Source organism: Mustela lutreola, chromosome 6, assembly GCF_030435805.1.
Source record: "Mustela lutreola isolate mMusLut2 chromosome 6, mMusLut2.pri, whole genome shotgun sequence".
NCBI classification, from domain to species: Eukaryota; Metazoa; Chordata; class Mammalia; order Carnivora; family Mustelidae; genus Mustela; species Mustela lutreola.
The window spans coordinates 92718405-92731359 of record NC_081295.1 but is presented as its reverse complement, the minus strand read 5'-3'; the positions used below and the strand labels follow the sequence as shown (position 1 = coordinate 92731359).

At 45.5% G+C, this 12955-nt stretch overlaps 1 protein-coding gene across 3 annotated transcripts in view; it reads right to left on the bottom strand.

Moving 5' to 3' along the window:
• The window catches only part of RUNX2 (RUNX family transcription factor 2), a 230410-nt gene that overhangs the window by 76018 nt on the left and 141437 nt on the right, over positions 1–12955 (bottom strand). Inside the window, exon 6 of one of the 3 annotated variants that reach the window (XM_059178136.1) lies at positions 2516–2950. The exons of the other annotated variants lie outside the window; for them this stretch is intronic. Coding sequence (XP_059034119.1) covers positions 2934–2950 — 17 coding nt within the window. The 3' untranslated portion in view covers positions 2516–2933. Of the gene's footprint in view, positions 1–2515; positions 2951–12955 lie in introns of those variants that run through there. 3 annotated transcript variants of the gene reach the window in all.

Here is a 12955-nt window from a genome sequence, read left to right as displayed (position 1 = left end):
GGGTGCTAAGATCAAGCCCTGCATCATGCTCCACACTCAGTGTGGAGTCTGCTTGAGATTCTCACTCTCCCTCTGCCACTCTTTCCAACCCTGCATGCTCTCTTTCTCCTTCCCAAATAAATAAATAAATCTTTCTTAAAAATCAAGAGAATATTAAAATCTGGACCACTGTATATAAAATTTGGCAGTGAATAATCATAATTTGAAAGTTCTTTGCTTTTTTATTGTTCAGAAAGAGCTTAAATACATTGATGAACTTTTAATTCTATTATGCTAAATATACATACAAAAATTTCCAGAGTGACCCCTAAAAGAACTGGAATGCAGAGAAAATACTGAAATTGGGGGTGGGGGGACAAAACCAAGCAATTCAAAACAAGGAAGCAAAGAAGAAAAAAAGCAAAGAATATGGAAAAATCTGGATGAATATTACTAGAAAGTGCAAAATAAGGTAGTAAGAAATGAATCCAAATAGTTCAGTTATTACAAATAGTGTAAATGGGTTAAAATCTCCAGTTAAAAGGCAGACTATCAGAGGAGAGCATGACCTGGAGGGAGTAGTTGGTCTGAATTGAAGAGGAGTAGAAATAAGGTTTGAAAGGTAACCCCAGCAGCACTGTGGCACATAGAATTTTGAAACGTTTGCTGAGGCATTTTATTTTGACTTGACAAGCTATGCTAGTGAAAAGTGTGGGGTAGAAGTCTGTTATTTTTCAATATGAATTCTATTATGATTTGAATGAATTTTTGCTTAGCATATGCATGGATTTTATTGAGAAACATTTTAAAGTTAAGAGGAATAAATTTCAAAATAAATAACAATCCTCTAGTTTGAAGATAAATAGAAAACAAAAAAGTTGGTTATCTTCCTTTATACACTCCTGTATTGTTTGAATTTGGAATCATAAGGGCAATTTTTGTGATTAAAAAAACTCAAAAATAGGCAATGGGGTACTGCAGAATTTTGCGTCAGTAGGCATCTCAGAACAGAACATTGTTTGGAAAGGAGACTTCAAGGTGCATTGAAGGATCAGGAGACAAAGACTAGAATCAGAAAAGTAAGTTGGAACAACTAAAATGATTGTCTGAACCAATGTAATAAGTGTGGGATGGAAGGAAAGGACAAACCCAAAAGGAAAGAAGTGATAGAATTTGTTTACTGTTCTTGTTTCTGCAGGTCCAGAGAAGTAAGAGCAATTGAGTACTTAAAGATGAAGGAAGAGGCAAAAATTACTGAATGAATGGTGATGATAATGCCTATTCTAGTCTGTTCCTGCAGGAGGATTCATTTCCAGCCTGAGCCAGCTTCAGGGAATCTCTGATTGAGAAAGAAAAAGACTCAACTCATTGGACATTCAGAAAGGTTATACAGAATCGAGACCCTTCCTTGATAGCTTCCCTTGAAGGGAGTTGACATAGCAAAAGAGGAAATACCACTATGGCCTTCAGAGCCTCAAAAACACAAGCCAATTTGCTTAGAATGCAAAAAATAAACAAAACCCCTCATTTGCATGTTCTCCCAGGACCCTCCCTAATCCCAGTCCACAACACTAGATGATCTGTAATGACTGTGACATTTTAAATATGATGTTAGAAGGGAGAGGGCATATCAACCATACCATGGGCACTTGCATGGGGCTGGCAGGTGCACCCTCTGTGCCCTAGACCAGGATGCTTCTGCAGCCATGTTTCCAGTGCTTAGCCCCAAAAGGCACGGAACCAATTCCCTGGAAATGGAGGCACTTTCCTCATCAATGTTGGTGTCTCCAGATGGTTTCCAAGTTGGCCATTTCCCAGGCCTTCTAGAACTCCAACTGTGTGACCTGAGCACCTTAGCTCACCTCTCTGAGCCCTAACTTCCTCATTTATAAACTGGTGATGGTAACGACAGACTTCTAAAGGGTTGTTATGAGGGCTGAATGAGATGATGATACAGAAAATTACTTGACACAGTGTGTGGCCCATGTACGTACTTAATACTTATTTTTTAAAATTAATTTTTTAAACAGAGGATACAGGGAGGAGGAAGTAGGGAAGGAAGAAGAAAGGACAAACCATAATCATGCAAGACAGGTGCCCTCCTCCAAGGCGGGACAGCAGAACTGGCATACCAAGCAGGGTACCACTGTGGCATCCCTGGCCAACATGTTAGATCCTGAGACTTGTGCCCTTTTGTACATGGCCCGGAATTCTTTCTGAGTAGCTAACCTTGCCCTTGAGCTTCATCCTCTGCTTCCTGTGAGCATTTCCTGAAGTCTGAGCTCTGAGAAGGGACAGTGGTGTGCACAAAGAAACGTGGCCTTCGTTGGCCTTGCTGGAAATAGGTATAATGGTGCGTCATAGACTGAAGCTTGGGTACCAGCCCTATCTTCCACCACAAAGCTCTTCCACTCCAGTGGTGTTAGCCCACTCCCACCTTGGCTCTCACCCCTGGTAAGTAAAGTCGTTTTAGAGAACATCATACATGGAGTCAAGACATGGAAGTAGTCCTTTATTTTCCCCGAAGATGGTTTGTTCTTTTGATAATCTACAGCTTTATTATACTATATTTTATTTTATTAATGCCAATAGTAGATTGTGTTTTCTCATGATGAAGTTTCTCCTCCCCACCACCCCTGCCACCTCCCACTTTAGACTTTGGCTATAAATAGGAGTTTCTTTGTTCTGTCTCCTCTGGGCAATAATTGGAAACATAAACTGGGAAACACCCTCATGTCTTTCCATGTCTCTTGGTTGTTTCTCCCCAAGCAGACAGTTGCACAAACAAACAGGCTGCTTTGTTTGTGTTTTCTCTGCAGTCACAATTTCTTCCACTAAATGTTTATGCATCCCAGCATCTCAAGAATTTCAGGACCAAGATGGATGGTATGTTAATATTCATTTGAACATGTGCACTTAATGTGCTTGGTTAATTGGAGTAATTAGTAGTCTTTTCATTCCAAGGCCGTTGCTGAAATTAAAACAGGGCGGTTATTTCTTTTAATGGACTAACTGAAGAATTTTAATTTTGAAAGTGAATCACGACACACAGACATGAAATTCTGCTCTGGGACAGAGGAGGAAGGGACACACATTCTGAGGACCTGGGGGTCTTTGGAAAGTTCCCAGTCCCATTTAAACCCCCCATATTTCCATCTGTTGGTAATCACAATGCCCAAGGTGATACAATTTATCACCCAAACCATGGCACTTTCAAGAATGAAATGGGGTCCCATTACTGATGTCATAGGGACAACAGTTCTAAACAGGGACTGTCCCAGGCAAACCAGGAATATGGTCACTCAACCTCACATGTGTCCAGCTCCTTCCATGGGATATTCACTGTTTGATTATATCAGCTTCTCACCCTCAACCACAAGGCAATGGATCATTCCCACTGAAGAGATCAAGTGACTGAGGCTGAAAAGCTAAGTAACTCACCCCAGGCCTGCCGGGCAGTGAATAAAGCCATGTTCAACCCCATCCACCACATGGACCCAACATTCGTCTGGCCAGCCAGGAATGACCACAGGGGTAAGTGGTAGCAAGTGAGCATGTGTGGCGGAACAAGAAGCTGGAACGGGAACAGAAGTGTGACAGAGGGAAAAATGGCATGAAGGAGCAGGCAGGATGTCCTGGCAGGAAAGGCTCAGAGGTAATGGCTTGGGCTTCTGAAAGCAGCTGACCTTCTCACGGGGCCTCAAAGAAGCTCTGATTATAAAGGCAACAGCTGTTGTGACCATATTTTCTAGAAGATAATTTTTGACAAATTCCTGGATTGAAAGTGTTAGCCACATGGCAGCATGGTCTGTGGGCTGTCACGGTCACTCTGCATGTCCCCCTCATCTGCGACGCATCTACCAGGCAGTTCTGATTCTCTCCTTCCTCCCTGCTGCTTCTCCCCACCTCCCACCACTCCTTCTCCCCTCATCGTCCCTGCTCAGCGAAGGCAAACGTACCCTGCTCTGCTTAACCAATTCCCTCTGATACTGGCATTTCTATCTTTACAATTTGGCGGCCCTGTGAAGTTTCCCTTTGTATGCATGTTTCCCTGTTCCTGTGTTCCCAATATTCAGGTATCATCACTCAATAACCATTTGACAGCAGTAATGCTTTTCATATGGAAAGAATTGTTTTTTTATTGATGGCAAATGTTGTGATGAACTTTCATGCCCACTTGGAGCCAGAGGGGCTTTTTATTGGGTGAACCACACTAAGATGTGGTTCCAAGAAATGTCTTTGGAGTGTGGACTGAGATGTACTTTTGGGAACAGGTCTTATGGATGGGGGGAGGGCAGGGAGCCTTTCCCTTTATCAAAATCTCATCAATCAAAACATATAATAGCAACATTATTAATAATCGTACAGTTGCCTCGCACTTGGTATTTTTCCAAGCACTTCCCTGGAACTCTAAAATGAAGGCAAGGCGGCTATTATTATTTCCACGTTACAAGTTAAGCAACATTGTAACAGGACTGACTGGTCCCTTGAGCCAGGAGTCAGTTGATAAACAGCTAAGTGTCCCAGGATACTTTGAGCAGGTGGAAAATCTATCCTGAGCATCATAGATGCTCTCAGAAGATCAGGAGACCTTCCCAGGCTAAATTGTCAAAGTCCTCTATGCTTAGTCCAAATATAAGAGCACAGCCATGATGTCCAGGTAAGGTGCTCCTTGTCTCAATGGCACTTGCAATGCAGTTAAACATCCTGACATATAACTCAGAAGCAGTGGGAAACCATGGGTTATTTAACAACACATGCTGTTAGCTGCTGTTAGTATGATGTGGCAGACAGAATGTGAATGCCATGTATTTTTTTTAAATATTTTATTTGAGAGATCGAGAGAGAGAGAACAAGCCGGTGTTGGGACGGGGGAGGCAGAGGGAGAAGCAGACTCCCTGCTGAGCAGAGAGCCCAATGCGGGACTCGATCCCAGGACCCTGGGCAGATGCCCAACAGACTGAGCCACCCAGGCGCCCCGTGAATGCCATGTATTGACCATTCCAGGCAAGAGCCAGTCTCCACTGGACCTAACAAAAGAAGGGCAAACACTGAAACACGAAGGTGGTGATGCTATTGGGTCCTGTCCACATTAGCCAATGGACCACAGCCCAAACCTGCACCCCTCAGAAGCCAGCCTTGACACTGGCCTTGATAAAAGAAGAGGATTAGGGGACTTGGAACCCATCTAGGGCTACCAGCATCGCCATTTTATTACTGTGGAAGCTGAAGCTGAAGGGACTGAAGGGACTTGCCCTCGTTAACCTGGCTAGCCAGGGCAGAGCGGTGTGAAGAACCCAGGCCCTCACAGAGAATGTGGCTCTCCACTCCACCTCCTGCACAGACTCGGGGGATTTTGTAGCTCACCCTGCCTGATTTTTCCTCTTTTCTTCCTCCTTAACCTGTTGGCACTCCCTTATTCCTTGTCTGCAGCTGGTGCTCAGGGACTCACCCGGCTGAGTGAAGAGGAGAACAATTTCCTAGACATTTGGTTTCTCCGTGCCCACTTCACCCTCCTGGCCATTTCCTTCACTCTGAGAAAACAAAGCTCCCTGAGCCGCAGGGCGTGCAAGGAATACCAGAGGTGGTGTGAACCCTAGCAGGATGCCGTAGTTCACTGCAGAGGCTCGTGCTCAGGGTCCAGCCAGCACAGCTTGAGGGGTATGCTATGAGACGGGTCCTGATAGCTCAGCTTCAAGTCTGTCCTGGTCCCAGACATGCTGGGTTCCCTAGGACTGCATTGGGAGGAAAGGTGTTATTCTGTCTCTAGACCACCACCTTCCATTATTCATGGATGTCCCTCCCCAGCCCCACAGCCTCCTTGCTTGTGTTACTCCTCAGCTCTTAATGCAACATTTGGATTCTTGGGAGCTCAGATCTTTTGTCCGTTATGATCTAATGCTCCCTGGCTCATGTTTCAAGGGATGTTTCCCCACTCACCCTTTTTGTCTTTCTCTACTTCTTCGTCTGCTCTTTCTGCATTGCTTGGCTTATGAAATGTCGTATTTCATTCTAAGTCAAATGCAGCTCCTCTATCAATTCTACTACAGTCCCAGAATATCAAAGAGAGGCTCTAGACTATGATTAGCATCTATAGACTCTAGGATTATAGGAAATTCTGGCCAACGACCCTCTAGCGATTTACCGATGCTACAGGCAATGTTCTTAATGTATATTTCTTAGTTTATATTTCACTTTGCAAACAAAGCAACTCAGAGGGACTTTTCTTTCCCAACTTCCCCAGTATGACTGGAGAAATCAACCATCGGGCACTACCACTGTCACCATTCAATTAATGAGGAATCCAGAGCCACCAGCTGGCACAGTGATGGCAAATAAAGCCCCAGTTTCATAGTTGTTAGAGTCTCAGCTGTTGGACTGGAGGTACAGTTCCACCCACTCCTCTGTCCTTTCAGCACCTGTCACATGTGGGTCTTCCTCAATCCACCTTTTCCAGTCTGGATCCTCCCAGGTTCTCCCAAGGAGGATAGCTTTAGGGTTGTTTCCTTGTATACCCATGGCTGTTGCTCTTCCCGTGGGAGATTTCATGAATTAAGTACCTCTCCTGCTCCGGAAACCATGCTAGACACTTTGCATGTATCTTCACACACTCTTGCACATTAGCTCACTTAATCTTCACCGTGACCTTACACAGGAGATAGGAACACTGAGCTCAAAGAGTGTCATGATTACCCAAGGTCATCGAGGGATCCAAATCCCAATCCCCTCGTTTCAACACCTCTCCACGATGCTATCAAGTTTTCTCGGGGAAATGATTTCGGCAAACGGCCTTGACCAAGCACAAGAACTTTTACCATAAGCCAGGTTTTCTTCTCTACCACTGCCTTAGCTCCTTCTTTTTCATCATACTGCAAAAGCTTACAATCAGGCCTCTCCTTTCAGGAACACAGACCTTGTGACCATTTGCAATGACAAGCCAGCACATGCACTCCAATGAACAGAGACAGGCTGGCGTGGAATTATCAGAAACCTGAAACAACAAAGCCTCCAACTCCGGCAAAATAGCCCCAAAGCACCAGCTGCTCCCAGGGCTAGCCGAGAAAAAAGCATTTGTGGTTTCTACTTGCCCTCAGAAAGTATGAGAGGACCAGGATCTCTAGAGATCCCATAGAAAAGGTGCCCAGGCACTTTGCAGAGATGGAAAGAAAATTCGTGGTGGAGACAGCCCACCCCAGCCCGTGAGAGCCCACTGTGGACACAACTCTCGTTTTAGTGATGTCATACTGGTAGCTTGAATTTGGCCATTGTGGAAGTGTTCATACTCAAACTAAAACAGTATCCCCACCCACTGCATCACTTTCTATCCCACCCCCCTTTTTCTTTTATTTACACAAAACTCTTGTCCTACCTGGTCTTAATGTTATCTATTTTATTTCAGGTTTGCTGGTCATCTGTCTTGGTTACTACCTCCAGCATCTAGAACAGTGGATGGTACATATTTTAAATTATATTTAAAAATGAGTGAAAAACTAACTGTTGTTCATATGCTAATCTGACACACATCATACTTGACCAGGTATTGTTGGTTACCTTGTTGGTTTTTTTTAAAGATTTTATTTATTTCAGAGAGGGAGAGCTGGGGTGGTGCGGGGGTGCAGAAGGAGAGAGAGAATCTCAAGCAGACTCCCCACTAAGCATGGAGCCCAACAAAGGGCTTGATCTCATAACCCTGAGACTGTAACCTGAGCCAAAACCAAGAGTCAGACATTCAACCAACTGAACCCCCAGCACCCCTGTTGGTTATCTTTCTATGTAGATCTATCTTCCATCTCACCTAGTTCTGGAAAGTTACTTTTTTTAATTGATTCTCTTTTATTTACCACTTGTCTAAGTGACAGTAAACATAATCATTCTCATTATAAACTAATTTAAAAAGGTAATTTTCCAATTAATAAATATGCACCAGTGTAAACTGTTCTCATGGTAAAATAATTATAGAAGCTGCCAACAACTTTGGAAAGAAAACAAAGGTATTTGTTAGTGGCAAGACCTAATGAAAAAATCCGATGGTCCAAACAAGAAAAACTGACAAGCACCCTTCTCCCCACAAGAACCCTGGTAAATTAGTTTTGACTTAATAATTTTGCCTGAGGATAATTTCAGGCGTCATATGCCCAAATTCTCACTGTGGAAAGCATACAATGAGAAAACCTGTGTTGAAATTTTGGCTCTACCGTCTACTGTTTATAGAACCTTCGCCAAGTTGCTTGACCTTTCTGAACCTTTGTTACTTCACCTGTCACGTCATTATCTACCATACTTTGCAAGGCTGCTGCGTTAAATGAGAGTAAGAACAGGAGGGCAGTTTGTAAACTATAAAGTACCATAAAAATATGACCTATTATTTTACCTCTGAAAAAGATTTGGGATAAATCAATGCCTCGAGTACCACTGAAAGTATTAATAAAGCTGACAATGGTGCCAGGTATAAAAAAATGTGGCTCTTCCTCTACGTAGTCTCTCAAGCAGTACTGTGCAGAATTGTCCACAATGATTCAAATACCCTACCCCTCTGCCATCTAACACAGAAGCCATTAGCCACCTGTGGTTATTGAGCGCTTGAAATATGGCTAGCATGTCTGGGGAACTGCATTTTACATTTATTTAATTTTGTTTCATTTTATTTAAACAGTCAAGTTTGGCTGGGGGCTACCCTATTGGACAGCACAGCTCTAAGGCATTTCTTCAAATCCGTTTTGCAGAACACTCCCTCTTGGCCCTAACTGTGAAGGGATTGGGTTTTGCAAGCATCAAGAAGCCTGGTGATAGAAACCTCATGGTTTCCAGCACAGGAGAAAGTGTGGAATGGAGTGAAGACTGGAGGACAACAACATGCTGATTTTGGAAAAGCAAACAGGCCCTGTCCTTTTGGGGATTCCAGTGCCCCTTTCTATTTGCTGTGTGACCTTAGAAAAGATATTTAACTTCTCTGAGCCTCAGTCTTTTAATTGTAAAGTAGGAACCATAATGCCTACTTCACAGGAGTATGGCAAGGATGAAATGAGAGAGGTTCATCATCTAAAGTGACTAACACTGTTGCCAGCCCAGAGCAAAACTCTGAACTGTCGGGAGCACAAGCACATGGGGGAGAGGTGGGAAAGTGTGCTGATTCGCATTTCTGGCCTCAGACCATACCATGGCTGGGTTGCCAGGCGTGAGCGGGGCATCACTGGAGCTCTGCTCAGCCTCCAGCAGCCCCGGGCTGGCACGCACCCAGCCTCCCTCCCTTCATTCAGGACTCCTGAATGCCCTGACCTCACCCAGCATTTTGCTCTGAAGATCTCTGAGGGCTTCAAAGACTCCTCTTTGGACTCAATACAAACGATGTTCCTTCTGGATATGTACACAGGTGGGGGGAAGGCTGGAGGGTGAGGCCCAAACACCTCTTAAAGGAGGGCTACAACTCCCTTTGCTCAGCTCGGGGGGGGCAGATTTTCCCCGCACTGACGTTTCCTCTGCTGTCAGTGGGGAAAAAAATAAAAATGCAAAGTCTAGTTCATTGCCACACTGGCCCCCAGGTGAAGGCTTCAGTGTCCCCTGGGACAGTCCCCTCCTGTTAAAACGCAGGTGCTCTTGTCCCACGGCCCCGGTGTTGCAGAAGAAAATGTTAAGCAAACTGCTTAAAAAGCATACTTTCCCAGGATTAGGCAAGATGGTCCCATGTTTCATCAAGTGTCCCAATCTCACTTCTTAGACTGACTTTCTTTTCCAGAAATGGCACCCAATTCCTTTAGATGGTGGGAAGTCAGCCTCCAGAAAGCACGATCTCCAGATGGGAGGGCTTAACAACATGGCTGCCTATTCTTTGAGATTCATGCCCAAGGGTGGGGCCCCCTCCTTGAATCTGGGTGGGCTCCTGAACACTTGGACCAATAGAAGATGGTGAAGGTGACGCTATGTGACCTCTGAGGCTCTGTTGACAGAGGCCAGGCAGCCCCCACCAGGTCAGTGGGGACCCTTGTTCTCTGAGCCCAGCACCCAAGCTAGAAGCCTAACTACCCCAAGGCCAGCACGCTAGAGACCCACACAGATGTCCCCCAGGAGACAATCCCAGTGAAGGCCATCCAGGCATCTGGCCTGGATGACAGAGCAGAGACACCCCGGCCTTTCGAGCCTTCCCAGCAGAGGCCACACACATCTGCAGTGGAGACCTGCTGTGTCCGCTCTGCACAATCCGTGAGCATAATCAAATGTTGCTCCCTTGCACCGCTGGGTTTGGGGGTGATGTTGCTCGGTAATAGAGGATGGGGCTCCAGTTCTGTGTTCCCCAGAGCCCCAAGCCTCCTGACTGTCCAGCTCCAGGAAATTGAACTCCACAGACCGAAATGTCATGACTCTGATCTTTACAATAACTTTTTTAAGTGGAAAAAAATTGATAGAGGAGCAAGGACTTACTAATGTGATTTCAGGAGATGGTTTTATTCAAAGAATTTTGTGTAGAACTTGTGCGTGGTGCGTTAGGTTTTTTGGCGGCTTTGTTGTTTGTTGTTGTTGTTTGTCCTGTTATGTTGTAATGTGCTGCTAGCATTTTCTGATCGCCCCTATGTTCTTCAAGGTCATGTGTACTCTACCCAAGAATAAAGGCAAAAGTGGCCATTTTTAGTTGCACTGTGGCTGTGAGGAAAAGTTCTCTATGTCCTTGGAGGGGCTTGAACATTGGTGGGGCAGAAGGGAGAGCTCTGAGCAGACGGGGGGACAGAGGGACTCACAGACATGTTGCTTACACTTAGACGAGTCACTTTAACATTTCCAGGCCTCAGCTGGGTCATGCACAAATGGGATTCAATGATGTCTAGGATTCATTTTCTAACATTTTAGAGAGGAAGAAGTTCGTGCTTATTAAGTGTTTACCCTGTGGCAAGAAGCATGCTAGGCCTTCTATATATTTTATTTAATCATCAAAAAAATTTTTTTTCCTGAGAACCAGCGTCCCCATTTTGTACATGAGGAAACCATGTCCATGGAATTGTCAGAAGCTGGGAGGTGGAGGGGTGCAATTCCAGAATCCACAAGTCTCCCCTCCAGGGAATGCTCACACCCCTCTGTGCCCCCACAGTGCTTCCCACACCTTGTGCCCAGAGGCCGAGAGTCTGGTTCTTCAGTCTCTAATCCTCCCCAGTGCAGAGGGAGGGTCCCCACTGCATTCCTTTGTACTGTCATCAGCAGCTTCGAGTGGCAGGAAACAATACCCTCTTTCTCTGCTTTCCTGGAAGGGTGGCTCTTGGACCCTGCTGAGTCTCAGTGGCAACCAGGGCTGCCCTCCCAGCCTGACTGCCCCCAGGTACCCTGGGAAAGTCTGGAGGAATCCTGCCACCCAACTCTCCCATGCAGATCTCAAAACTTGAGCTGGTGTGAGCTTCTATTTTCCCTTTAACAAGAGTCCCTCAATTCCAGTATATTTGACATACACCTGACCCATCCCAGCACTAGAGAAGTGTGGATGAAGAGGGGTCTGCCTGTGTGGAGATGCCTCGTGCCCCCAAATCTCCTCTCAAACTCCTGGTACTGGTGCCTAAAATAACTGCCAAAGGTTGACAAAGGCCCACTGCCATTGGCCCTGTGAGGGACCATCAAGAACCGGGAAATCTAAGAGGGATGATTGCAGAGCAGATAGGATCACAAGCATCAAAGCCAGACGGGTTGTGCGTCAGCTACATGTAGTTGTTTGATGACAACTGAACATCTTTTGCCTCTTCTCCTCTTAAGAGCTGGGGGTCTATTTCCATTCCCCTTGACTCTGGGCTGGCCCCTGTGACTGGCTTTGACCAACAGAACACAATGGAAGCAACCCTGCCCATCCGCCCCTCTAAGGCAGACCCTCAGCGATGCGCGGTTTCCACTTGTGTGCTTCTTCTAAGAGCTCGGGGAAGACTCTGCCTACCCTTGGACTGCCATGCTGTGAGGAAGCCCAAGCTACCCTCCAGAGCCGCTCTGTGGAGCCCCACCTGCTTTCCTGACCCACAGAACCAGGAGCAATAAAATGGCTGTTGTCTAAATCACTAAGTTGTGGCGCAGTTTGTTAGGCAGAGACAGATAACCAAAAGAGTATGACAGTTAGAGCACCGACCTCGTGGTGCACACAACAGAAGCTAGCCCCACCTGCTGCCCTGCACAGCTGGGTCAGGACGAATGGTAAGGAGTCCTCGTAAGGGAGGGGGCTGTGGGGTTTCAGAGACTATGAGAGTTGCACGAGTGAAAGGGCAGGGTGTGGGCAGAGAAAATTCTATAAGATCCTTTTACTCCACAGGCCTCTGGAAAAATGCCCCAAACACTGACAGGACTTCTCAATTATTCTCACTCTAGTCACCTGACTATAGAAAGTAAACCCTAAATCTGGCCCAAAGTAACCTACTACAAGTAGAAGATTTCTCCAAAGTCTTGTTTTAGCTTTATAACTCTTTTGAATTTTATATTGAATTCCATAATTTATTCATCTGCATTTTTATCTCAAAATATGTCAGAAAGCCTGGGTGGCTCAGTCAGGTAAGCATCTGTCTTTGGCTCAGGTCATGCCAGGTCCTGGGATTGAGCCCCATGTCCAGTTCCCTGCTCAGCAGGGAGTCTGCTTCTCCCTCTCTCTCTGCTCCTCCCCCTGCTCATGCTCTCTTTCTCTCTCTCTCTCTCAAATAAATAAATATGATATATTTTTTAAATGGTTGAAATTACTTACCAGTTAAATGACTTCACTTCACCCTACCCCAAACTCTTCAAGAAAATGAGACCTGGGACTCTGTGCAGCCCCAGAATACACAGGCACCCTGAGGGAATATCAGGCTTACCCACCTGCTGAGGCTGAAGATTTGGGACTTTCCTTTCAAGATCTAGTCACACATCTTCAGTAGGCAGATCTGGCCCCTGCGTTCCCCCTCTTCTATCCCATTCTCTGCTATGAGCTGCCCCTATGGTCACAAGGGACCCAATCCTGGAGAGGATTGGCTTAAGTTTCAGTCTTCAT